This window comes from Bos indicus x Bos taurus, chromosome 18 (genome assembly GCF_003369695.1).
Source record: "Bos indicus x Bos taurus breed Angus x Brahman F1 hybrid chromosome 18, Bos_hybrid_MaternalHap_v2.0, whole genome shotgun sequence".
NCBI classification, from domain to species: Eukaryota; Metazoa; Chordata; class Mammalia; order Artiodactyla; family Bovidae; genus Bos; species Bos indicus x Bos taurus.
This window is the reverse complement of record NC_040093.1, coordinates 8,829,637-8,852,830: the sequence shown is the minus strand read 5'-3', so window position 1 is coordinate 8,852,830 and position 23,194 is coordinate 8,829,637. Positions and strand designations below refer to the sequence as shown.

The window sequence follows — 23,194 nt, the reverse complement described above, 5'->3', positions numbered from 1 at the left end:
TCTGAAACTAACCTCCCATTTCTCCAAGTCCTCCCAGAAAAAAAAAAAACGCGGGCTGGGGGGAACAATTTTGAACAGTGGTGATGGGCAGAATGACCATGGGGATTCTGATCTCTCCATCTCCGGGGTGCAGACCCTCTGCCCCTCCACCCCTCCCAGGAGGGCCAAAGCACAGACAGGCAGGGAGCCAGGCTGATGCTGTGAGTTTATTGAGGGAGGTTTAGAGCTTGTCTTGGGATCAGCCCCTGCGGCCTATGGTCTTCTTAATCCAGTCCAGGGAGCGGCAGACTTTGCTGTAGACACCAGGTTTCTCAGGCCGCCCACAGGGGTCTGAGCCCCATGATGTGATGCCGTGGAGAACGCCATTGCACACCAGCGGGCCCCCAGAATCTCCCTAGAAGGGGGGAATAGAAGATTTTCACCTAAGTTGCTCAGCTGTTACCAGCATTTCGTGGGCTTCCCTGGTGACTCAGATGGTAAAGAATCTGCCCACAATGCAGGAGACCTGGGTTCAATTCCTGGGTCTGGAAGATCCCCTGGAGAAGGGGATGGCTACCCACTCCAGCATGCTTGCCGGGTGAATCCCCTGGACAGAAGAGCCTGGCGGACAGGCCATGGGATCACAAAGAGTCGGACTGACTGAGCAACCAACGGAAACACACACGCCAGCATTTGTACCATCTCTGTCACGTGATTGGTTCCCCAGGCATAAGATCATTGTATCCTGGGACCAATGTGAGAGAGAGGGGTGGGGCTTCCATGTGTGGGATTACAGACAGGATGTCTAAGGGCAATGGAGGAAATCCTGATCAACGCGGGAAGAGAATGCTCTCTGGGGGGTCCAATCCAGAGAGCAGAGAGTAGCAATTGCATCGGGGAGACTGAGCTCCTCCATATTTTGGCCACCTGATGCGAAGAGCTGACTCATTGGAAAAGACCCTGATGCTGGGAAAGACTGACGTCAAGAGAAGGGGACGATAGAGGATGAGATGGTTGGATGGCATCACCGACTCAATACACACGAGTTTGAGCAAACTGTGGGAGATAGTGAAGGACAGGGGAGCCTGGCATGCTGCAGTCCATGGGGTCGCAAAGAGTGGGACATGGCTGAGCGACTGAACAGTAACAACAACAATTCCTGGCCAATCTGGAAGAGATCATCTGGTTACAAAACACAGGAGAAAGGAGCCAGGTTCTTGTGGATATACACACACCCAAGGGGAAAAGGTGGGGAGTATGTGGGAAGACATTATTGTCTCTAAGGAATCATCCAGAAAAGACTAGCTTCCATAGCAGGATCTACTCATGGAAATGATTCTGTTCTTAGCCAATAAGAAAGGGAATGACTCTATTCCTGGCCAATAGGAAAGGGAGCATTGAAGCATTGTCTTCAGGGACCAATCCTTAGCAAAGGGGGTGGGGACAAATCCAAGTGGAGCCCTGAGGACTGAACTTGAAGCCAGTAGGCTAGAGAGTGCTGTATCAATGGCAAAGCCCAAGATGTGTCATCTTGAGGATGGGGAGCCCATTGAGGGAGCCCTGAAATCAACGGTGCCATCCTCTGGCCAGTTGGGAAAACAGCATTGCTCCCCAAGGAACCAGTCATAGGAGAAGGCAGCCATGCTAGGGAACCCAGTCAGGACCCGGAGAAAAGTAGGAAAGTCAGCACAAATTCCAGGTGCTAACAGTAGGAAAGAGGGCAGGGAGCTTATCCCTCAAGGACTTAGCTTCTCACTCCCTTTAATCCCCTGCACCTTCCCCCGCTGGCAAGCCTTCCCAAAGAAACAGCAAGGACGATTCAATTATTCTGATTCCTGCACTGTGTGGCCTGCAGGGAGAGTGTGCCTCCTCTGAACTCGCTTCCCACTCTGTAGAGACAGGGGTGCTGACTCTTTGGGATCACCCCACTGCCAAGCCTCACATCTCTGCAAGGCGAGCAAGGGAAGAAGGACGTTTCAGGACTTCCCCGGTGCCCCAGTGGATAAGAATCTGCCTGCAAATGCAGGGGACTCGGGTTTGATCCCTGGCCCGGGAAGATCCCACATGCTGCAGAGGAACTAAGCCCGGACACCACACTACTGAGCTCACGCGCCTAGAGCCTGCACTCGGCAACAAGAGAGCAATGAGAGGCTCGCGCACCTCAGTGAAGAGGAACCCCCCCCGCCCCCCCACACACACACCCCACCCAGTTCGCTGCAACTGGAGAAAGCCCAAGCAAAGCCACGGAGACCCAGCACAGCCAAAAATCAGTAAATAAAAGAGGGAGTTTCCGAAGGCACTCACCTGGCACGTGTCAGCCCCACTGCTGTCGCTGGCACAGACCATGCTGTCCGTGACTTGCCCTGGGTAGGCTTTCTCACACTGATCCTGAGGAATGATTTTTACTTCTGCGCAGTTGAGAGTGTCAGGAAACTTCTCTGAGGGAGCAGAGGTTGTAAGTCATCAGAGATAGCAATCCTTTCCCTCCATCCCTGTCGGGATCTAACCTCCCATCCGTGCACCCACAGCAGCACAGGGCTTTCTGAGACGTCTCACGGGAGGGCGTGTTCTCCTCTCATCACAGGAAACAAAGCCATGGCCCCTGCTGTTTCTTTTTCTCCACCCAGAAAAGGACCTTTGGACCCTACTGTTTGTTTCTTGCCCTGAGGTCATTTTCAAATGAAGGATCCGGTGACTGGGGGACCTGGAAGCGCCCCTCTGTGACACCTCTGAATCTTTCCAATCTTCCCATTCCCAGACCACCAGGTCCTCCATCTCAGCTCTGTCCTACTTCTTCCAAATATCACCTCTTCCTAGAAGCCTTCCCTGATTATTCTAACTACAACACCACATCTCCATCACTCCCTTTCCTCTCACCGCGCCCCCCCCCCGTAATATTCCATTATAGCACTTGGCTACACCTAATATTTCATTTTATATGTATTTGTTTATTGTCTATCCCCCCACCTAGCGTGCAGCTCCACAGGCTTTGTATGGTACAATACCTGAGGAATATCGGATGCTCACAAAGTAAGCGCTGAATAGATGATGGGTAGTGGAACTAGTTTTTCTTATTAACTTTTGAGAAACAGACTTCAGAGGTAAAAGTTTACCTGGTACCCCTAGGTACCAGAAGCTATATGCCCAGAATCTCATTTAATCCTCACATGAGCTCTTGGAAGGAGGGAGTCATTCATTCCTTCATCCATGCATTCCTTCAACAAATCCTGGTCACCACCCTGAACACTAGGAACATACAATGCAGAAAACAGATATAATCTGAGCCCTCGTGGAGCTTAGAAACCTACTGGATAATTATCCCCATTTTGTAGCTGAGCAAACTGAGGTCAAGAGATGGGGAGGGACTTGTCCAGAGAAAAGGGGCAGAATCATGGTTTGAACTGACCTGCCTGATTCATGAGCAGGTAGGTTTCCACAGCAGCCCATTGTTTTCTTAGGAGTCACACAGGCAGGGACCTGAATCCTGATTTTTGCTTTCCTAGCAAATCATATCACCTCTGAGCTGAGCCCCAATCTCTTCATTGTGAAGCAGGGCAAAGGGCTCCCTGAACTCTGAAGCCCCAGAGGGAGGACCTCAGTGGAGTCCAGACTTGAGTCAAGAAAGAGGAGGGAGCTGGGGATCTAGACTGAGTGTCCTGGGGGAGAAAAGGCCCGGACTCCTGGGTGTGGCAGGATCTGGGCCCAGAATCTTGGGTTCAAGATGGAGAAGAGGGAGCCTGTTTTCCTGGGCCACTGAGTCCCTGTATCCCAAGTCTGTTGTGAAGGTTACGTAAAACTCTAAACAACAAAATAGGGCTTCCCTGGTGGTTCAGACGGTAGAGAATCTCCCTGCCAATGCAGGAGTCCCAGGTTCAATCTCTGGGTCAGAAAGATCCCCTGGAGAAGGGAATGGCTACCCACTCCAGTATTCTTGCCTGGAGAATTCCACGGACACAGGAGCCTGGCGGGCTACAGTCCATGGGGTCACAAAGAGTCAGGCTCGACTATCAACGAACACTTTGACTTTCTGTACAACAGAAAATCTCACAACTCTCCACCTTAAAGGTGGAGGAATGCATTCACTCATCCACTCTTCATTCATCCATCCACATTTCTGAGCCCTATTAAACAATCTGTTTCCTTTTTCCCCATCATGCCTATCAATATTCTGGTCTTGAAGGTTTCTAACGTGGACCGCCCGTGACTGTCAACCTCACAATCACGTTCCCTTCCTTATCTGCTCTAGAGGCAAAGCGTCGCCAATGGCTTGGGGTCCACTGGGCCAACCAGCTCCTCCTCTCCCTCCCACTACCTCGGGGGCTGGTGACAGTGCCCCAGCCTGAAATGGTGCACTTCTGGCCGACTTGAGGGCAGTGATCCGCCAGCTTGATGGGCTTCACTTTGGGCCCCAGGGATACCCGACCGCGTAGTTGAATGAGCATCATGTCGTAGCTGTGGTCGTTCTTGCTGTTGTTGTAGCAGGGGTGCGGGATGGACCGAGCCACGGCCCTCTCTTGTTCTGACTCATCCTTTTTCTTCAGGCTGTGCTCTCCCATGCGGACCACGTATTTCCTGTGACGATGGGGTGGTTGGGCACCCAGGCAGGGATCCGGGCTCCCGGCCCCCTCCTCTCTGAGACCCAGGTCCCCTCTTCTCTCAGACTTCCATTCTCAGAGACCCGCTCCCCAGCTCACCCCTCCTGAAGCAAAGCCCCAGGCCGCTCTTTCTCCACCCCCTCTGCTGCAGGAATCCACTCACTTTTTTTGACAGTGTGCTGCTGTAAGAACCCAGTTGTCCTCTATGAGAACACCCCCGCAGATGAGCCGGACACCCTGGAACAAGGCAGTCTGCCACGGCTGAGAGTGGGGCTTGCACTCCTTCCCTTCCAGCACCTTGTTCTCTTGTGCCCTCACATGTCCTGGAGGCAGGAGGGAGACGTTTGGGGCAGGAAAACACAGTGGGTTCAAAAGGATACACACGCATACACCCTCCTCCGGCGTCTGCCGCCTGGCTTGCACATGCTGCTGCACAGATGCACACATACACTCATGGAAGGCCATGAGTCACCAAACACGGAGTCGCACACCTGAGCCTGCGTGCACCCGCCCCGCAGACTCGCGTGAATATCTGCGCCCTTCAGCAGGCAGCCCCGCTGGCTTTGGTGTGCTCCTGCAATACCCAACAGAAACTAACACATTCCTACCTGCTGCCACGTGTACCAGGCCTCCACCCTCTGGAAACCCCACAGGAACTCCCACATGTCATCTTGCACTTCCCATCTCCCCACAGGCCGCCACAGGCACCCACGTAGCCACCATCACAGTGTTCCCCCAGGCTCACGTGCTCCACCGATGCCTTCTGGGCCCCCTCACCTGCCTGGGATTCCAACAGCAAGAGCAGGAGCATCCAGATCCAAACTGCAGCAGGTGAGGGACGTCCCATGGTGGGACCTGGGAGACGAGAGGACAGGGCTGAGCGGAGGCGGAAGGAGGAGACCAAAACCCTAGTGATCTCGGGATTGGGGTGGGGAGAAGCAAGATCCTGAACCATTCTTCTGGGTCTTGCAGGAAGCAGGAGCTGAGGACCCAGTCTCGGGTCTGAAGGAAAATGAGACGGGGCTCCAGATTGCTGAATCTGAGTTGCTGGGAGCCCAAGGGGTTGGATTCCCACATTCCAAGGAAGGAGGGAGTCAGGGTCTCCGACTCCTGGGTCTGAAGGAAGAGCCAACTGGAAGCTGAGACTCCTAAGTCTTGGAAAGCATGGGACTGGGGTGCTGATTGCTGGATCTGCAAGGAGGAAGGGATCTGAGGTTCTAGGGGAGGGGGCAGGGGTCTGATACCCTGTGCCTGAGAACTTTGGCATCTCACCTTATAGAATTGAGGGGGCGGGGTCACCTACTGATTCGGACCCAGAGGAAGAGCTCCCAGTACTTCAGCTCTGCGTGCCTGGTACAAGATCCTGGAGCCTTTTAACTGGAATGGCCCGCCTCCAGATCCAACTCCTCCCACCCGGGAGCCGGCCGAGCACCGAGGAACTGGAACCCTGGGTATGGCTGAGGAGAGGCTGGGGGCGCTAAATGGGAAATCTTGAGGGAGGAGGGGCTGGAATCTCCAACTCTTGAGGTCTGGGAGGGAAGGAGCTTAGTACTGTGACTCCTGGGTCTGAAACAGAAAGGAATGCGTGCCCAGTCTCCTGGAGCTGAGGGAGGAGGGGCTGGGGGCCTGGGCTCCTGGGCTCCTGGGTCTGAGGGAGGAGGGGCTGAAGGCTGAATTCTTAAGGTTATTTTTTTGGAAGGAAAAATTCAGAGCCTGGGTTTTTGTGGGAGGAGGGTGCTGCCAATAATCCGAATGGGAGACAAGCCCGTCTTCTGGGTCCCAACTTCTGAGGGCGGGGCGCCCCGCCCGCTGGCTGCCCCCTATGAGGTCCAGATTCCGGGAAGGCAGGTTTGGGAGGCGCTGTGACCTGGTTTCCCCTTCCCCTGGGGGCGTCGGGACCGGCCCAAGCAGAGCCCAGGAGCCTTGCTGCAATAGGGCTGATGGAGCCAGACTTAGGCAGGACCTACTCTGGGCAGCCATGAAATTAACAGACGCTTACTCCTTGGAAGGAAAGTTATGACCAACCTAGATAGCATATTAAAAAGCAGAGACATTATTTTGCCAACAAAGGTCCGTCTAGTCAAGGCTATGGTTTTTCCAGTAGTCATGTATGGATGTGAGAGTTAGACTGTGAAGAAAGCCGAGCACCGAAGAATTGATGCTTTTGAACTGTGGTGTTGGAGAAGACTCTTGAGAGTCCCTTGGACTGCAAGGAGATCCAACCAGTCCATCCTAAAGGAGATCAGTCTTGGGTGTTCACTGGAAGGACTGATGTTGAAGCTGAAACTCCAATACTTTGGCCACCTCATGCGAAGAGTTGACTCATTGGAAAAGACCCTGATGCTGGGAAGGATTGGGGGCAGGAGGAGAAGGGGACGACAGAGGATGAGATGGCTGGATGGCGTCACCGACTCAACGGACATGAGTTTGAGTGAACTCCAGGAGTTGATGATGGACAGGGAGGCCTGGCGTGCTGCGATTCATGGGGTCGCAAAGAGTTCGACATGACTGAGCAACTGAACTGAACTGAACTCCGGGCTTATGGGGAATCGCAACGCAGCGGCCGTGTTCCCTCTCTGCCGTCCATCGCCCACGCGATGCCCATATTTTATTCTACAAAACTGGCAGAAGGAAGGCCGGACTCCGCACGTTTAATGCAAAATTGTCCCTTAGATCGGCGGGGACTGAGCGCCTCTCCCAACTTCTCTCCTCTCGGTCAGTCCCCACCAGTATGAACACCCTGGACACGCCCAGGAAGGGGCAAAGGTGCAGGATGGTGGGAGTGGGAAGAGACTAACCCACTGCCTGAGTTCCATGTAGCGGAAGGGACCCTCCAGTAAGGCGGGGTCGCTGACGAAGGAGGTGGGGCTGTAAGGGGAAATCTCATTGGACAAAGCTCTGGAGGGAGACATTATTTATTAATTAACTTATTTATTTGGGGCTGTGCTGGATTCCCCTTGCTGCCTGGGCTTTTCTCCTGTTGTGGAGCCCGGGCTCTCGGTGTCCCAGCTTCTGTAGCTGCGGCGGGCGCAGTGGGCTCAGCAGTTGCCGTCCCTGGACTCCAGAGCGCAGGCGCAGTAGTTGTGGCTCCGGGACTCTGGTTAATCCCGGGCACGTGGGATTCTTCTTCCCAGAGCAGGGATCGAACCTGCGTCTCCTGCATTGGCAGGCAGATTCTCTACCACTGAGCCACTAGGGAAGCACCTGAAGCTATTTAGTAGATGTCTTTCCCAAGGTAGACCGCAGGGGAGCTATTCTATGGGGGCGGTGCCAGTTCCTGGTGACTCAGAGATGCGGCCAAGAAGGGCGGAGGTGTCTCCCCGCTCCTTTCAACTGGGGGGACAGCTATACAGTTCACGCGGAACCCCAGGTCTGAATATCCAGAAACCGGGAACTTGAATATCCAGAAGGCCTCTCCAGGCCAGGAGAGGCCAGGGGCTTAGACCATTGAGACTGGAGTCTTGCAAATCCACCTGCCCTGCCCCACTCTCCAATCCTGGTCGTCCAAGGCGCGAGGGTTCAGTTGTCCTCCATGGTTTCTTGAATCCAGTCCAGGTAGTGGCACACACTTGTATAGACGGCAGGGCGCCGGGGCCTGGAGCAGGGTTCCGAGCCCCCGGACACCACACCGGCCAGGGTCCCATTGCAAACCAGGGGGCCCCCAGAGTCACCCTGCACGCAGAACAAGAGCAGAGAAACTGTTAGGCCGATCCACTCAGGACCTGACACAAGGCATTTGCTCCCTCCGAGGAAGCTTCCAGTTCCCTTCTCCTCCAGTACCCAGGCGTCCCGGTCTCCAGTTCCTCCTCCCTCAGTCGTATCCAACTGCTTTGTGACCCCATGGACTGTAGCCCACCAGGCTCCTCTGTCCATTGAATTTTCCCAGCAAGAATACTGGAGCGGGTTGCCATTTCCTCCTGCAGGGTATCTTCCCAACTCAGGGATGGAACCCACGTGTCCTGTGTCTCCTGCATTGGCAGGCAGATTCTTTACACTGAACCACCTGGGAAGGCCATAGACGCAGGAGTAAAATCTCATGGCCCCCACCTCCCCCAAGGACCTAGCATCGTGGATCCTAACCCCTCTTCTCCCAGGACATAGAGTCCAACCCCCAGTCCCCTCCTCTTTTAGGTCCAGGAATCCTGGCAGGACTGGTCACCACCCGCCGCCCTTCCCAAGACCCAGGTATCCCAGATCCTTCCATGCTCTGTTCTAGGAAGTCTGGGGCTCCAACTGCCTTCTCCCCCAGGACCCCAGAGCTGCTGCAGGATGCCCACCCCCGTCCTTCCCAGAGCACGTCTCACCTGGCAGGAGCCCCGGCCCCCCTCCCACAGGCCTGCACAGAGCATGCTGTCGGAGATGTGGCCTGGATACGCCCGGCGGCAGAGTCTGGGCTCCAGGATGCTGATGTTGGCACACTGCAGCGTCAGTGGGTACTCCACTGTGGGGAAAGAAGGTCCGTGAAAGGTCAGCAGCTGTCTCCATCGCAACTCAGCACCGCCCTCTGCCCCACTTTCCGAAGGCGGACCCACCAAGCCACAGCCCGAGACTCTCCAAGACAGGAACAAGTGAGAAAGCAACAGAATCACAGCGTGGAGGAGAAACAGATGGAGACGAAGGGGAGAGGGCCGAAGAGAGAGAAAGAAAGACTCAGAGAGCCAAGAGATGAGAAGAGATATGTATAAAACTCACACAGAGAAAAAGAGGGACCTTGATGGGAAGATAGAGACCACTGTAGGGGAAAGAGAATTCTGAGAGGAGGCAATGAAGAAATATGGAGAAACAGACTTAGAGATGGAATCCCCTGGTGGTCCAGTTGGCTAAGACTTCACATTCCCAATGCAGGGGGCCCAGGTTCGATCCCTGCAAGGAACTAGATCCCGCATGCTGCAACTACTGAAGGGCACATGCTCTAGAGCCTGTGCTTCGCCTGGATCAGCCACCACAATTAGAAGCCTGAACACCACAGCTGCAGGGGAACTAACTCCCCACTCTCTGAAACCAGAGAACGCCCACATGCAGTGACAGAAACAAATATAACAACAACAAAAAATGTTTTTTAATAAAGAAAGAGACCAAGAGACATCCAGGGAGAAAGCAGTGAGATCAAGGGGAGGAGACATTTGCAGTGAGATGGCCCTCGATGGAGCCTGAGACAAAGACGTGGACAGACTAGAGATGGGGAAGTGGGGGAGGGGTTGTCTAGGGAAACAGCGGTCCTTGGGGGAGAAACGCAGTGAACCAAAGAACCCACATGTTGTCTGAAGGGCACAGCCTCCACTGAATTCTGCCGAATTCTGCCTAACAGTGGTCGTTATTTTAGAAATACGGACCCAGCATTGTCAGTTTTGAATTTTTCAAGCAAATCAAGAAACTTGGCTTTTATATCACATCACTCAGGTTTTAACTGTTGGCAGCCACAAACTGACGTTTTTGTTTTTGTTTATTTTCATGGCCTTTTGAAAGCCACTACTGCTGTGGCAAGCCAAATTTGACTAATGGATGTGCTGATTTCTGACTCTGAGTGAGATAGACCTTATTTCAGTTCTGAGATGCACGTATTTTCACATGTAAACATCTCTGAAGTCAAGATGTGCCTTCCAGTAAATGATGTCATATAGGGATGGATGGGGACTTCCCTGGTGGTCCAGTGGTTATGAATCCATCTGCCAGAGCAGGGAACGTGGGTTTGATCCCTGCTCTGGGAAGATTCCACTTGTCGAGGGGCAACTAAGCCCATGCACTACAACTTCTGAGCTGGCTCTCTAGAGCCTTCGAGCTGCAGTCACTGAACCCATGTACCCCAGAGCCTGCGCTCTTTGCAACAAGAGAAGCCTGCACAGCACAACTAGAGAGGAGCCCCTACTGCTGCTGCTGCTGCTGCTGAGTCACTTCAGTCGTATCCGACTCTGTGCGACCCCATAGACAGCAGCCCACCAGGCTCCTCTGTCCCTGGGATTCTCCAGGCAAGAATACTGGAGTGGGTTGCCATTTCCTTCTCCAATGCATGAAAGTGAAGTCGCTCAGTCGTGTCCGACTCCTAGCGAACCCATGGACTGCAGCCTACCAGGCTCCTCCGTCCATGGGATTTTCCAGGCAAGAGTACTGGAGTGGATTGCCAGAGAGGAGCCCCAGCTTGCCACAACTAGAGAAAGCCCTAGCACAGCAACAAAAACCAAAAATAAATAAGAAGGAATAAAATTTTTTAAAAAAGAAGATAAGTGAGAAACATTGCAAACATGTCCTTTCAGCTATCGGTACTTTCGTGTATTTTGTAAGAAAAGGATGGCTGAAACCTGTTTTTCTTTTTCTCATTCTTAGTGGGTTGTAAGATAATGGTGCATCTTATCATTCATAGCATTTAGATCTGATGAAATATATGGATGCATAGACAGATGATAGACCGAACATACAGATGGAAAAGCAGAGACAGAGGCAGAGAGGGGCTTCAGCCCCCTGGCATGAGACATCAGGGTGTCTTCAGTGGGCAAGGCTGTACCCTTAGGACTAGACACGGCCCCCCAGCCTGAGATGAGGCACTGGGTGCCTGGGGAGACGCAGGTCTGGCTGAGGTTGAGGGGTTGTACAGCAGGGCCTAGATGTGCCTTCCGGGGCAGACGAACCAACATGATGTCATTGTTGTGGTCCTGGGCAGTGAGGTCCTGGTTGAACCCAGGGTGAGGGAAGAAGTCTGTGGCCCGGAACAGCTGCTCCGGACCTTCCCATTTCCAGAGGTGGTGCTCCCCAAGGCGGACCCACAGATACCTGTTGGACAGGTGTCAGAGGTCAAGGTGGGAGAAGGTGAGGTGTCTTCTCGGGCCTGATCCTCTTTATTCTGACCACCGGGATGCTGTGTGACTCGCAAGCCACACACCCTCTCTGGTCATCTGTCTGTGACCCACAGGGCTGCGTGACTTTAAGCAAGGCACACACCCTCTCTGGGCCCTGCTTCCCACTCCGTCCCTTTGCCTCGACCTTTGTAGCTCTCCGCCAAAGCTCACACCTCTTCCTCACCCCATGTCAAGTAAACCACCTTCCTCTCTGCCCCACCTGGAGCCGCAGTGGTGACCTGGGTCCCCTGGAACCATGGAGGCAGGCGAGGCCTCCGCCCACCACCCAACAACAGCCGCACAACCTGCACGCACAGGTCTGGTGGCTTCTGTGGGGAGTGGCGCTCTGTGTTTTCGTGTGTGTGTATGTGGAAAGGGTGGGATATGGAAAATCCCCAAGCTAGGCTCATTTGTGGCCTCAGACTTTTCCTGTCTGCTAGATCCCTCATCTCTCAATGCACTTCTTCCTGAAATCTGGTCTCAAACCCTCTCCCTGCAGTGGCAGAACCCACTTGCTCTGCTCTGGGTTCATGCCCTGGACAGCCAGGGACCCTCAGGGTGTCTACATGTCCATCCCCCAACCCCTGACCTCTGACATTAGGGACCAGGCTAATGACTGAGAACTCAGGGTTTGAGGAACATAAGGTGTTAGTTCTGTCTTTTCCCTCTCTGTCACACTGTTGCCTTGGTTTCTGTGTCTGGGAAGTCAGTCCCAACCCCACCCCGCAGCCCCGACTTGTCCCTGCTCCTGAATCTCCTGCACCTCCATGTTTCTGCTTCTCCCCTCTGTCTTTGGTACTGAAATGTGGCCCTTGTTCTCCTAGCCTGATGTACAGGCCTGAGCTAAAGAGGCTCCAGCATGGAGTGGTGTATGATGGGAAATTCTCACAGAGCAGCCTGGGTAGCCCCTATGCTTCCTTTCTAGAGGGAAAATATCCAACAGGAGTCATGGCCCCTTTCCCCAGATAATATAAAAAGGATTTCTGCATCAGGTAGATTCCAGAATTCTATTAGAATGCCCAGAATCTAAGATTCTAAAATTCTAAGGTTCTAATACCTTGGAAACCCACAATTTTAGTATTCTATGAGGCTCAAGCTCTAGTATCTTAAGAATTTGAGATTCTAATGTTTTTGATTTCCCTGAATCAAAAAGTCCAAGATTTTTAAATTATCTGAATTAAATCTAGGTCATAAAAACCTAGGGTTCTGATATTCTGGGATAGTAAAACTAGAATTTCATCATTATAGAAATCTAGAAATCTGTGATTTTTAGAAGTATAAGAATTTAGGTTTCAAATAATTTGAAACTCTAGAATTCTCTTGGTTAACACTTTGGGGATTTTAGAAATCTTGAATGATAGCATGCAGGAATAGTAAATCCACCAGATTCTAGACATGTATAAACATAAGTTTCTAGAATTCTCTTGGTTCAAGATTCTAGAATTCTACAAGCCACAGTATTCTAGGACACTGTAATTCAGACTATAAGCTTCCCTACTCAATGAACCTAGCTAGAATACTTTGAATCTTTGAATCTAAGATCGTAGGGTTGTGCTATTTGACACAGTGATTGAGCACTTAAATGCAACTAGTCCAAATGGAGATGCAACATACTTGTGAAATGCAAGCCTGGTTTCAAAGGCTTAGTATTAAAAAAAAAAAAAGACTAAACTATGTCATTCATAAGAATTTAAAATTGATTACATGTTGAAATAACATTTTGAGTATGGCAAGTTAAATCTATTATTAAAATTAATTTTACTCTTTTTTTTTTTTTTTTTCTTTTTGCCTTTTTGGTGTGTCTGCTGGAAAACTTAAACTTTCCTACATGGTTAGGGTTCTATTTCCATTGGATAGTGCTGCTCTAGACTACTCAGATTCTACCTGTCCCTGAATCTACGTTTCTCCAATTCGGCAACATCACTAATGTTATTACTTACTTACATTAGTGTAAAATCTCCTGGATGCAAGATTTTAGGAATGTACAGCTCTGGATTTTTCCAGGTCAGAGTCTAGGCATCTAGGAGTCTGAGTGAGTGAAGATGATCAGTAATCTCCCACTCTGCAACCCCATGAACTATAGACCACCAGGTTCTCTGTCTATGGAATTCTCCAGGCAAGAATACTGGAGTGGGTTGCTTTCCCTTCTCCAGGGGATCTTCCCGACCCAGGGATCGAACCAGGTCTCCTGCTTTGCAGGCAGATTCTTTACCGTGTGAGCCACCAGGGAAGCTCATCTAAGATTCAAAGTTTCAAAATCTACACCCTGAGGACCAGGTTCTTTAGCATGCTAGAATTTAGAGAGTCAGCTCTCTGTCATTCTAGGAGTTGAACTTTGGGGAACAGAAGTGGAGGCTTGGCCCTTCCTGCCCATGGCTCCCTCCCTCCTCTACAGAGGTCCGCAGCCCTCTCTCTCCTGACCTCCAGCCCCGTCCGGGTCACTCACCGTTTGCGGCAGTGGGCAGCTGTGAGCAGCCAGCGGTCACTGATAAGGGTCGCCCCACAGAAGAGGTGGGTGAGGTAGAACAGCCCAGCCTGCCAGGGCTGTGAGTTGGGGCGACATTCCTTGGCCCCGATGGCTCGGGTGTCTGCCCAGCCCTGCCCTGGGGTGGGGATGGGAGGCAGAAGGGTTATCGGAGAGCCAGGTGGGAGGGCTCGGGGACAGACTCTGGACAAAGGGCCTGATGGAAGGGTCCCGGGGGGGCCATGGAGGGGAGCATGATGGCGGGAACCTCACCTTCCAGGAGCGAAAGCAGAGCACAGAGGAATCCCAGCCTCATGGCCTCTGGAGTGCCTGGATCTTCAAGCCTGTGCTCAGTGGCCCTGCTTCTTTATGGTAAGCCATGCTGTCTTCCTCCCTGGGGCCGCCCCATGATTAATCTGGGTTGGGACATGTCCCAGGGAGGAGGGGGAAGCCCAGGGGCCCTCACTGGGGGCCGTGAGGAGGCAGACTGCACCGGTAGACCCTTCGTCAGGATGAGCCAGGGGCCGGCAGCATCAGGGGTCTGGCGCAATGGGGGAGGAGCCCTGGGTGAGGCTGTCCTTCTCAGGTGGGCTTTCCAGAAAGGGCAGCCCTGATTCACCCTGACTTCGGGGTGGCAGCATCCGGTTACAGGATATTCTGTGGCCTGGAGGAGGAAGAGAGAAAGGAGGAAGGTCCCTAAGGCAGAGTCCTAGCATGGAAGCAAGTTCATTTTGAATGAAGTTGCAGTGGGCTAGGACCAACGCACTGGGCAGGCTGGAGCGTTACCTAGCATGACCTCCCGGTAATCAGACTAGGAGTGGGAGAAAGAATCAGGACTCAGAGGGAAGAAGGCAAACCAGCCAGCAGGATGGGGGTGAGGTAGGGGAAGAGGGAGAAAGAAGAAAAAACAAAACAGGGAGACAAAGACACTGAAGGATGCAGGCGAGAAAAAGAAAAAGAGACAGAAATGCTGTCTGGCGTGGCAGAGACTACAAAGGGAGCTGCACACCCACAGAACCCTCCCTGCCATGGGGACTTGGACCCCTTCCCACGAGGATAAAGGCCTCTCCCAGGAGGTTGAGAAATATGATCCCATCTGGGTTAACCTACTCTTGTCATAACCTACTTCCGTTTTCACATCTCTACCACCCCAAGGATCCAGGTGCCCAGCCTGGTTGGTACAGCACTTTTCCCATTAATATCACCAGATCTTGGCTAAGTCCTGAGAACATGGTTTTGTTTCTTTTCCACCCATCTCCATCTTTCCAGTGTCCTTCGTATCACCCCATCTTCCCTGCCTCTCTCCCCATCCCTCCTTCTCACCAGATGAGCTGTCCCTTGAGGGCCAAGCCCAGATCTGACTCATCTCTGTGTTCCTCGCATCACCCTGTTCAGGGGTGGGCTCATGGAGGCCTCAGGAGATGTTAATTGAGTGAGTGAATGTCTTTCTCCATATCCTTGTTAGTAGTGAACTTCTACTCATCCTTCACAACCCAACCTAAATGCCCCCTCCTCCAGGAAGTCTTCTCTGATTCCTCTAGGCAGAGTACATCTTTTCCACACTGGGCACTTCCACCCTGGCCCTTTTACTTTCTGTTGCTGTAAGACTGATTATCAAGCTTGGTCTGGGCTCCCTTGAATGTGTATACTTCACCATGATGTAGTGGTTTGGAGCATGGACTCTGGAACTGGACCATTTGGGTCCAAACCTCAGTGCTGGTCATTATTAAGTGTGTGATCTTGGGCAAGTCACTGAACCTCTCTCAGTTGCTCCATCTACTAAGCAGCAATAATAACTGGGGCTGTGGGAGGATTAACATGTATGGAGCACAGCAGTGGTAGGGATTCAATAAACATGCCTGTCTCCCTTCTACAGAGCCCTGCACTTCCATCATAATACAGATCATCCATGACTGCAGTTGCCTTATATCCTCTGCAGGCTGGGACGTCCTTGAGACCAGAGACTGAATACCTACTATGTGCTAAGTGCCATAGTAACTGCTTTATAGAATATTTTGATAGCTAGCTTTTTTTGGACAATTTCTCTTTGCTGGCAGTTGGGTCAACATTTCACGTATGTTTTCTCACTACATTCTCACAAGAGTCTAACCAATCTCTCTTTCACAGTGGAAATAGCTGAGCTAGAGATAGCACTCAAGAATTTTGCTCAAGTCACACAGTGAGTTACAGAAATATATTTCCTTCTCTACCTGGTGAACTCCTACTTATCCTTTAAAACCCCATGCATATGTCCCCTTATCTGAAAAGCCTTCCCTGATTCCTTCAGAAGGAGTCTTCAGGCCCTCGGGAAACCCTGGGCCTTCTTCTGTTACAGCATTGATCGTTTTGTGTTATTTGTTAATTTGGCAATGCGTTGAATGCCTTCTGTGTGTCAGGCATCAGACTAGGTGCTTAGAAAACCACAGTGAATAAATCAGAGTCCCTGCCCGAATTGACTGGGTGAGGGGAAGGAGACAGACCATTATGGAGTAAACAGATACTGAGATCATTTTTGCTGTAACAAGTGTGCAAAAGAAATAAACAGAGCAATGGATTAGTGACCAGTGCGGAGGAGTACAGTGGGGAGAAGCTTTCAGCCAGGGAGATCCTGGAAGGCTTCCTTGAGGAAGTGACTTTGAATAGGGACCTGAATGACAAGAATGTAAGGCTTGCCTGTCTCCTGGACCAGACTAGCAGCTCCTTGAGGGTAGAGACTAGTCTGATTCATCTCCAGGACCTGGCATGGCACACAGCTCAATAAACACTTATGATGTGACTAAAGGAATGGGTGAATTGCCTTTAAAAATGAATCGAGTTTTTGAGTTCCCACCTACTTCGCTCTGATTCTTGCATAATAAGCTCAGCTGATATGCTTCATTGGCGTTTCCTGGGTGTGCTAATAGGGGTGAGGAAACAGTGGAAGAGAGCTGTGTAGACTCTGCTCAAACGCTGTGCCCCAGTCTTCCATGGGTTCTGTTGGGGGACAGGGAGCTTTTGGTCACCACCGTGTTCCCAGCACGTAGTAGTGAGCCTGCCATACAACTGGTGCTCAATAAATTGATGTTGGAAAGAGAAAACAAAGAAACCTGTGCAGGTTAGAAAATTTCTATTGTGCATGTGTTCCACTTGTGTTACCACTCTAAAGTCCAGGCTCAGTGGAGGAGACACCCAGGCTTCTGTTAGCTTTGCTTGGATTCCGTGTATAACAGCCTCTGTTCTGTGTGCTCAGTTATGTCCGACTCTCTGTGGCCCCATGGACTGTAGTGCACCAGGCTCCTCTGTCTGTGGGATTTCCCAGGCAAGAATATTGGAGTGGGTTGTCATCTTCTCCTCCAGGGGATCTTCCTGCTTTGGCAGGTTGATCCTTTACCACTAGCGCCACCTGGGAAGTCCCATTTAGCCCCTAGCATGGGAATATTTACACCAGAACAGTTTCAGGGAGAGGACAAGAACCCCTTTGTCCCAAATTTTCAGGGCAAAAGGCTCAAAGCCAATTTAGGTGAGGGGAGAGGATGGAGTTGGAGTGTCTGGTTGTCAGATCGGCCAATGAGAATGGAGATGTGGTAGAGATGGAATTGGATGGGGATGGATCTAACCAAGAAACCGAAACATTTCCCTTAAATTTCAGAGAGTTTCTTGGCGTAAACTTAGCAACTGAGGTAGGGAGAGGTCCTCTCGTCTTAGAGGCTAAGATGCCTGTAAGGTGAGGTCCCTTGAGTTTCGGTGGCCCTAGCAAGGTATGGAAGGTACCAGATGACTCAGAGACAGCCCAGTTCCTGGGACAGGAGGAACAGGTGTTGGGTGGACCCCAACATGGGAAACAGTGGGAGGGAAGAAGGAAGTGATTAAGAGGTGCTCTACAGAACTTGACAGGAAGAAAGAAATGCGATTCTCCCGTCAGTCCTGATGGATGGGGCTGGGAATGCAAAGGGTGGTTAGGATTAGAGGCTTCCCCTGCGCTTTTCTCCCCAGGTCACAAAAATCACACACATGCCCACCAGGACCTGGTGCCATTTAGTCAGAGTTCACCACCCATCATGTTAATACTTGACGTGGCAATTTCCATGACAATCTACATGCACATGTTATAGTCTCCTCATGACATGTTTTATGAGGTAAGCACTTCATTGTTCCGGCTTTCCAAGTCAGGCTAAACTGAGGCTCAGAAAAGGTACTTGGCTTGCCCAAGGTCACACAGCAGGCAGTGGTGAAGAAGGCCAGGTCGAGTGATGTATAACTTCTCTCAGAGACTAGTGACTACCAGCTTCATTTCTCATGAACAAAAGTTGGCCACCGCTTTCTGCATTTCAGCTTCAGCATGGGCAAAGAGCAGCAGTGGGCAAGGGGTGTGAGGAAAGAGGAGAGATGTTAGCAGGTGTGCATGGGCGGCAGAAATTTGAGTGGGGCAGGGGGAGAGCCCAGCCCAGCTGGAGGAAGGAGGGGAAGTCGGAGGAAGAGGGCAGGTGGAGAAGGAGTCACAGGGCATCTCCTGCGTCAGTTGGAGCGGATGGTCTTCTCTATCCAAGAGCGGTACTTGCAGATCTGAGTGTAGACGGCTGGATGCTGGGCGGAGCCGCAGGGGTAAACGCCCCACGAAAGGATGCCCTGCAGGGTCTCATCACAGACCAGAGGGCCACCAGAGTCACTCTGGGAGTGGGAGGAAGGAGAGATCAAATAAATACACCAACGGAAAGGCTGCCACTTGGGGGTTTCGGGTACTAATGAGGAAGGGAGGGGTCGGGTAGGCCTGGAGCTGGATTGGGATAAAGCTGAGGTTGGGGTTGGGTTGAGGTGGGATGGGGTGGGGATGAAGTTGGAGATAGGATGGCGCTGAGACTGTCATTCACGGTAGGTGAGGGATGGAGCAGGCTCTAAAGATAAGGATGCGGTCGGGCTTTAGGAGGGCTTCCCAGGTGGCACTAGTGGTAAAGAACCCCCCTGCCAATGCAGGAGATGTAAGAGATGTGGGTTCGATCCTTGGGTTGGGAAGATCCCCTGGAGGAGGGCATGGCAACCCACTCTGGTATGAGAATCCCATGGACAGAGGAGCCAGGCGAGCTACAGTCCATAGGGTTGCAAAGAGACGGACATGACTGAAGTAACTTGGCACGCGGGCGTTTAGGAATGGCTTCAGGATGGGGATGTGGTTTAGGATGGGGTAGGAAGGGGTTGGGAGAAGAAAATGGCAACTGGCTCCAATATTCTTGCCTGGGAAATTGCATGGACAGAGGAGCCTGGAGGGCTACAGCCCATGGGGTCGCAGAGTCAGACACGACTGAGCAACACATACAGGATGGGGAGACGGGCTTGGGAGTGGAGGTGGAGACAGGGTTGGGCGTGAGAAGGTGGACACAAGGAAGTAGAGTTGAACATGGAGTTGATGTTGGGGGTAGTGCTGGGATAGCAGTGCTGGGGATAGTGCTGGACGTGGGGAGGAAATTGGGCTGGGAGTAGGGGGTGTCTGTTTTCCCATAGCCTCCCTGTCCTGCTCTCACCAGTCAGAGACCCTCCCTGGCCAGTCTGTACCTGGCAGGGGTCCTGGCCCTGATCCAGTCCTGCACACATCATGTTGCTGGTGATCACGCCGGGATAGAAGACTTCACACTCCTTAGGGCTCAGGATAGTGACCCTGGAGCAACTCAGGCCCTTGTTGTACTTCACTGGTAGGAGAAAGCATCGGGTAACCCTGGGCCCTGGCCCCTCAACCCCCCAGGCCCCAGGAGTCCCGATACCCAGACCGTGCCCCTCCCAGGCCCCAGGCTCCCAACCTCTCCTCCGTCCAGGAGTCCCAGCCCCTCATACTCCTTCCCCGAGATCCAGGCCCCACCCTGGGACCCCAGGCTCTTGCCTCTCCGGGAGGATGTGGTGGCCCAGCCGGCGATCTGACACTGGTCCCCGGGCTGCGTGCAGCGGAAGGGCAGGCGCAGGGGCCGCACTCGAGGTCCCGGCACCACGGGCCTGCCGAGCTTCAGCAGCATGAGGTCATGCTCGTCCGTGCGCCTCGGCAGGATGGGGCCCGAGCCCTGCTGGTACTTGGGGTGGACGATAGGACGAGACGTCCGGCGCAGCTGTTCGCCCTGCAGCAGCAGCAGGTGGTCATCCCCGACTCGAGCCCACAGGGGCCTGGGGAGGGAAGAGCCATAGAGGAGGCAAAACCTTCATCGGGACTGGGACTGAACCCTGAGTCCCTGGGAAGGAGGGTACAGGCACTGGGGTCGGGGTGGACTCGGGTCCTGGCAGGGGAGGGGGCTGGCAGACTCCAAGGTCTGAGGGAGAAGGGGCTTGGAGGCCTAGATTCTTGGGTCTGATGGTGGAGGGGGCTAGGACTCCTAGGTCTGAGGAAGCAGTGTGTAGGGGAGAAGGGAGCTGGAGACCTGAGGTGGGGGGGATGGGGAGGTATGAGCACAGGTTTGGGTCCCTAAGTTCTGCAGGATTTGAGCACAGAGGGCCTCCAGGGGTAAACCTCCTCTTTTCTTCCTCCTTCAGTGAGGACTCACAAGGTGAATAATTTCTTTTAGTTTTGAAGTCCTAATCACACTAGACCCCAACTTCTGCCTGCTGCACACAACAGTCTACACCTAAATGGAAAACCCTGATGTTGGGAAAGATTGAGGACAGGAGGAGAAAGGGACAACAGAGGATGAGATGGTTGGATGGCACCATCAACTCAATGGACATGAGTTTGAGCAAACTCCAGGAGATAGTGAAAAACAGGGAAGCCTGGTGTGCTGCAGTCCATGGGGTCACAAAGAGTCTGACATGACTTAGCGATTGAACAACAAAAACAAGACAAATGGAACCCTAAGAGATTTGGCTAGGCAGTGACTTTGGATGGGCCTAGAAACGCTGAGAAAGACCACACTGCCCCCTCGTGGCCACAGCACAACCCCACCTCTCCTCGTACAGGAAGCCCTCGAGGACTGCCCCCAGGTGGAGCTGGCAGGTCCATACCCTCACGTGCTCCCGTCCTCCTGCCCGGTCCCCGAGGCCCGTCTCCCCAGGCCCCCCGTAGCGCCCCAGAGGAGCTCCCCCTACTTATTGTTCCCGCAGTGTGCAGCGGTGAGCACCCAACTCCTGTCCACCAGGACGCCGGCGCAGTGGAACGAAAGGCCATTGAAGAGGGACACCTGCCAGGGCTGCGAGCCGTGAGCACACGGGGCGCCGGAGGCCACGAAGTTGGAGCTTGTGTCGTTTGCGGGGAGCAGAAGAGCCTCCGAGACTGGAGAAAGAAAGCAGGTGGGGGTCAGAGCAAGCAGGACAGTATGGCAAGCACTGGGTTTGGGATCCGAGTGAGGCCATAGGACGGGGCTTTTTGGTGGGTGGTGGGCACAGCCTGAACCCGACGGTGTATGTGGGAATTGGGGGTCCCGAAGCAACCGAATGGAAGTGGGCGGAGAACGGCTTGAGAGGGGAAAGGAGACCTAAGGGGCTTCCCCTGGTGGCTCAGACAGAAAAGAATCTGCCTGCAAGGCAGGAGACTCGCGTTCGATCTCTGGGTCGGGAAAATACCCTGGAGGAAGCAATGGCAACCCAGTCCAGGATTCATGCCTGAGAAATCCCGTGGACAGAGGAGCCTGGCAGGCTATAGTGCATGACTGAGCGACTGACACTTTCACTTTCACTTGCAAGGAGACCTGAGGCTGATCCTGGAGGAGTGAGGACTGAACCGAGTACTGGAAGGTCAGGAATACGGGGGAGGAGGCGGGGGTGTGGGGGCGTGGCTAATAGGGGCGTGGCAAGGGGCGGGGATAGAACGCTGCGCAGGGTGGGTGAAAGTTAGGGTTGGGAGTAACGCTACCCGCTAGCAGAAGGGGTGAGGGCAAAATACTTCAAGGCAAGACCTGGGATAGGGACCGCCCCCTGTTGGTCTGGTGGCTGAGACTCCACACTCCCAATGCAGAGGGCGTAGGAGTTCAGTCTCTGGAGGGAACTAGATTCCACAGGCTTCAACTAAGAGTTCGCCGGCAGCGACTAAAGATCCCGCGCGTCGAAACTAAAAAGATACCCCAACCGAAAGTTGCAGCTGTGTGCTGCAACTAAGACCCGGCGCAGCCAAATAAATAAATACATATTTAAAACAAAGAAAAGACTTGGGGTTAAAATAGGGCGGAGTAAGAAGGGGCGGGGAAGGGAAAGGCGAGGACAAAGTGTGTGTGTGGCGGGGGGTGGGGTGAGAGTGGGGTGGGGTGGGGGGGGTGGTACTGATCCTAGCGGAGTGAAGAGGGTTGGGATAGCTAGGGCGGAGTTAGAAGAGAGGCGGGCCTGACTTGGGGCCGGGCCTTTCCGAACCGGTGGGTGAGTGCTAGGGGTCCCAAGGGGAGGAGAAGTGCGCGGCAGGCTTGGTGGTAACAGCCCACTCTCCCATTGCCACCCCTTCCCCCGCCCGCCGCCCGCCCCATTCCCCGGCGGCCCCCTCCAAGCCCCGTTCCCCGCCTCACCCCAGAATTGCGCCACTAGTAACGGCAGCAGCAGCAGCTTCCCCAGGCCGCCCTGAGCGCCGGAGGCGGCGGAGAGGTGGAGATGTCGGGGTGTCATGGCAAGGACCTGTGCTGGGGAGAAGCAGCGACGGGGGCAGTTCAAAACACTTGCCGGGTCCGAGACCCCCACCTTGCCTGCCCGTCCGCGCATCCTGGGCCACCCCAACCGCTGGGGACCCGTTTAACCTGAGGCCGGCCAGCGCAGGGGTGGGTAGCCTGGCGATTCTGGCCTGAACCGCCAGTGATGGGCGCAATTACTCTAATGACGCCCCTCTGGCATCCTCCCGCACTCCCCTTCCCACGCCTGAGGGCAGCGCCCTCCCGGCCCGGGCTGGCCCGGGTGCCAGCCTCTCGGCGCTTCGGGTTCCTGCCCTCCTTCATATAAATGGGCTGGAGCTTCGAGGCTCAGAGGATAAAGAGGATAAAGAAGATGAGTCTCCAACAAGTCTCCTACCCGCCATCCGAAGGTGCCCACCTGGGCTCTGGCGACCCACCCCCACCAAGGTGAGGAGCGTGCCGCTCACCTGGGAGCCGTCGAGGGGAGAGGGGAAGACGTGCCTCAGCCCTGCCGTGTGGGCCGCTGGACTTCTCTGCCAAGGGACCCCTGGGCAGGCCTCCCCTTTTAACCCCGAAGAGCCTGTTTCCCCACCCTCCCCCCAGGGAGGTACCCACTCCCTTTCCCTCTCTCTAATTATGCCGTGGGTGAGGCTGGGCCCCAGATTCCTGCTCTGGGAGGGGCCCGGGAATACAGGCTTCTCCCAGTGCCTGAAACACCCTTTCTAAACTTGGATTTCGTGGGGTTTCCCCAGGTCTGGTGTTCCCAGAAGCCTTCTTAGGTGAGGAGAGACG

General features: G+C 53.5%; 3 protein-coding genes and 1 long non-coding RNA gene across 7 annotated transcripts; 1 reads left to right on the top strand and 3 right to left on the bottom strand.

Moving 5' to 3' along the window:
• Positions 1-206: 206 nt before the first annotated feature.
• Positions 207-5,988, bottom strand: KLK8 (kallikrein related peptidase 8). Its single transcript, XM_027514998.1, has 6 exons — positions 5,847-5,988; positions 5,352-5,429; positions 4,738-4,897; positions 4,292-4,551; positions 2,284-2,417; positions 207-394 (listed from the first exon to the last, which is right to left on the bottom strand). The coding sequence occupies exons 2-6, from the start codon at positions 5,419-5,421 to the stop codon at positions 239-241; spliced, it is 780 nt and encodes a 259-aa protein (XP_027370799.1). The 5' UTR covers positions 5,422-5,429; positions 5,847-5,988; the 3' UTR covers positions 207-238.
• A 1,629-nt stretch (positions 5,989-7,617) lies between these two features.
• Positions 7,618-14,259, bottom strand: KLK9 (kallikrein related peptidase 9). The gene is made up of 5 exons (XM_027514995.1): positions 14,142-14,259; positions 13,851-14,007; positions 11,074-11,339; positions 8,879-9,015; positions 7,618-8,246 (listed from the first exon to the last, which is right to left on the bottom strand). The coding sequence occupies exons 1-5, from the start codon at positions 14,182-14,184 to the stop codon at positions 8,094-8,096; spliced, it is 756 nt and encodes a 251-aa protein (XP_027370796.1). The 5' UTR covers positions 14,185-14,259; the 3' UTR covers positions 7,618-8,093.
• Positions 14,260-16,957: 2,698 nt separating this feature from the next.
• Positions 16,958-23,008, bottom strand: KLK10 (kallikrein related peptidase 10). Of its 4 annotated transcripts, none has more exons than XM_027514988.1 (6): positions 22,870-23,008; positions 22,307-22,417; positions 20,904-21,087; positions 19,717-19,991; positions 19,395-19,528; positions 16,958-18,515 (listed from the first exon to the last, which is right to left on the bottom strand). In XM_027514988.1, exons 2-6 carry the CDS (start codon positions 22,401-22,403, stop codon positions 18,363-18,365), a joined length of 843 nt encoding a protein of 280 aa, XP_027370789.1. In that variant the 5' UTR covers positions 22,404-22,417; positions 22,870-23,008; the 3' UTR covers positions 16,958-18,362. The 4 variants fall into 4 exon arrangements, with proteins under 4 accessions (XP_027370789.1, XP_027370792.1, XP_027370790.1 ...); XM_027514991.1 differs by having other exon boundaries at positions 17,862-18,515; positions 22,800-23,008; XM_027514989.1 differs by having other exon boundaries at positions 17,862-18,515; positions 22,821-23,008.
• Positions 21,003-21,910, top strand: LOC113876131. The gene is made up of 3 exons (XR_003506425.1): positions 21,003-21,104; positions 21,498-21,548; positions 21,769-21,910. It is a non-coding gene; the product is annotated as an uncharacterized LOC113876131 (long non-coding RNA).
• Positions 23,009-23,194: the final 186 nt, after the last annotated feature.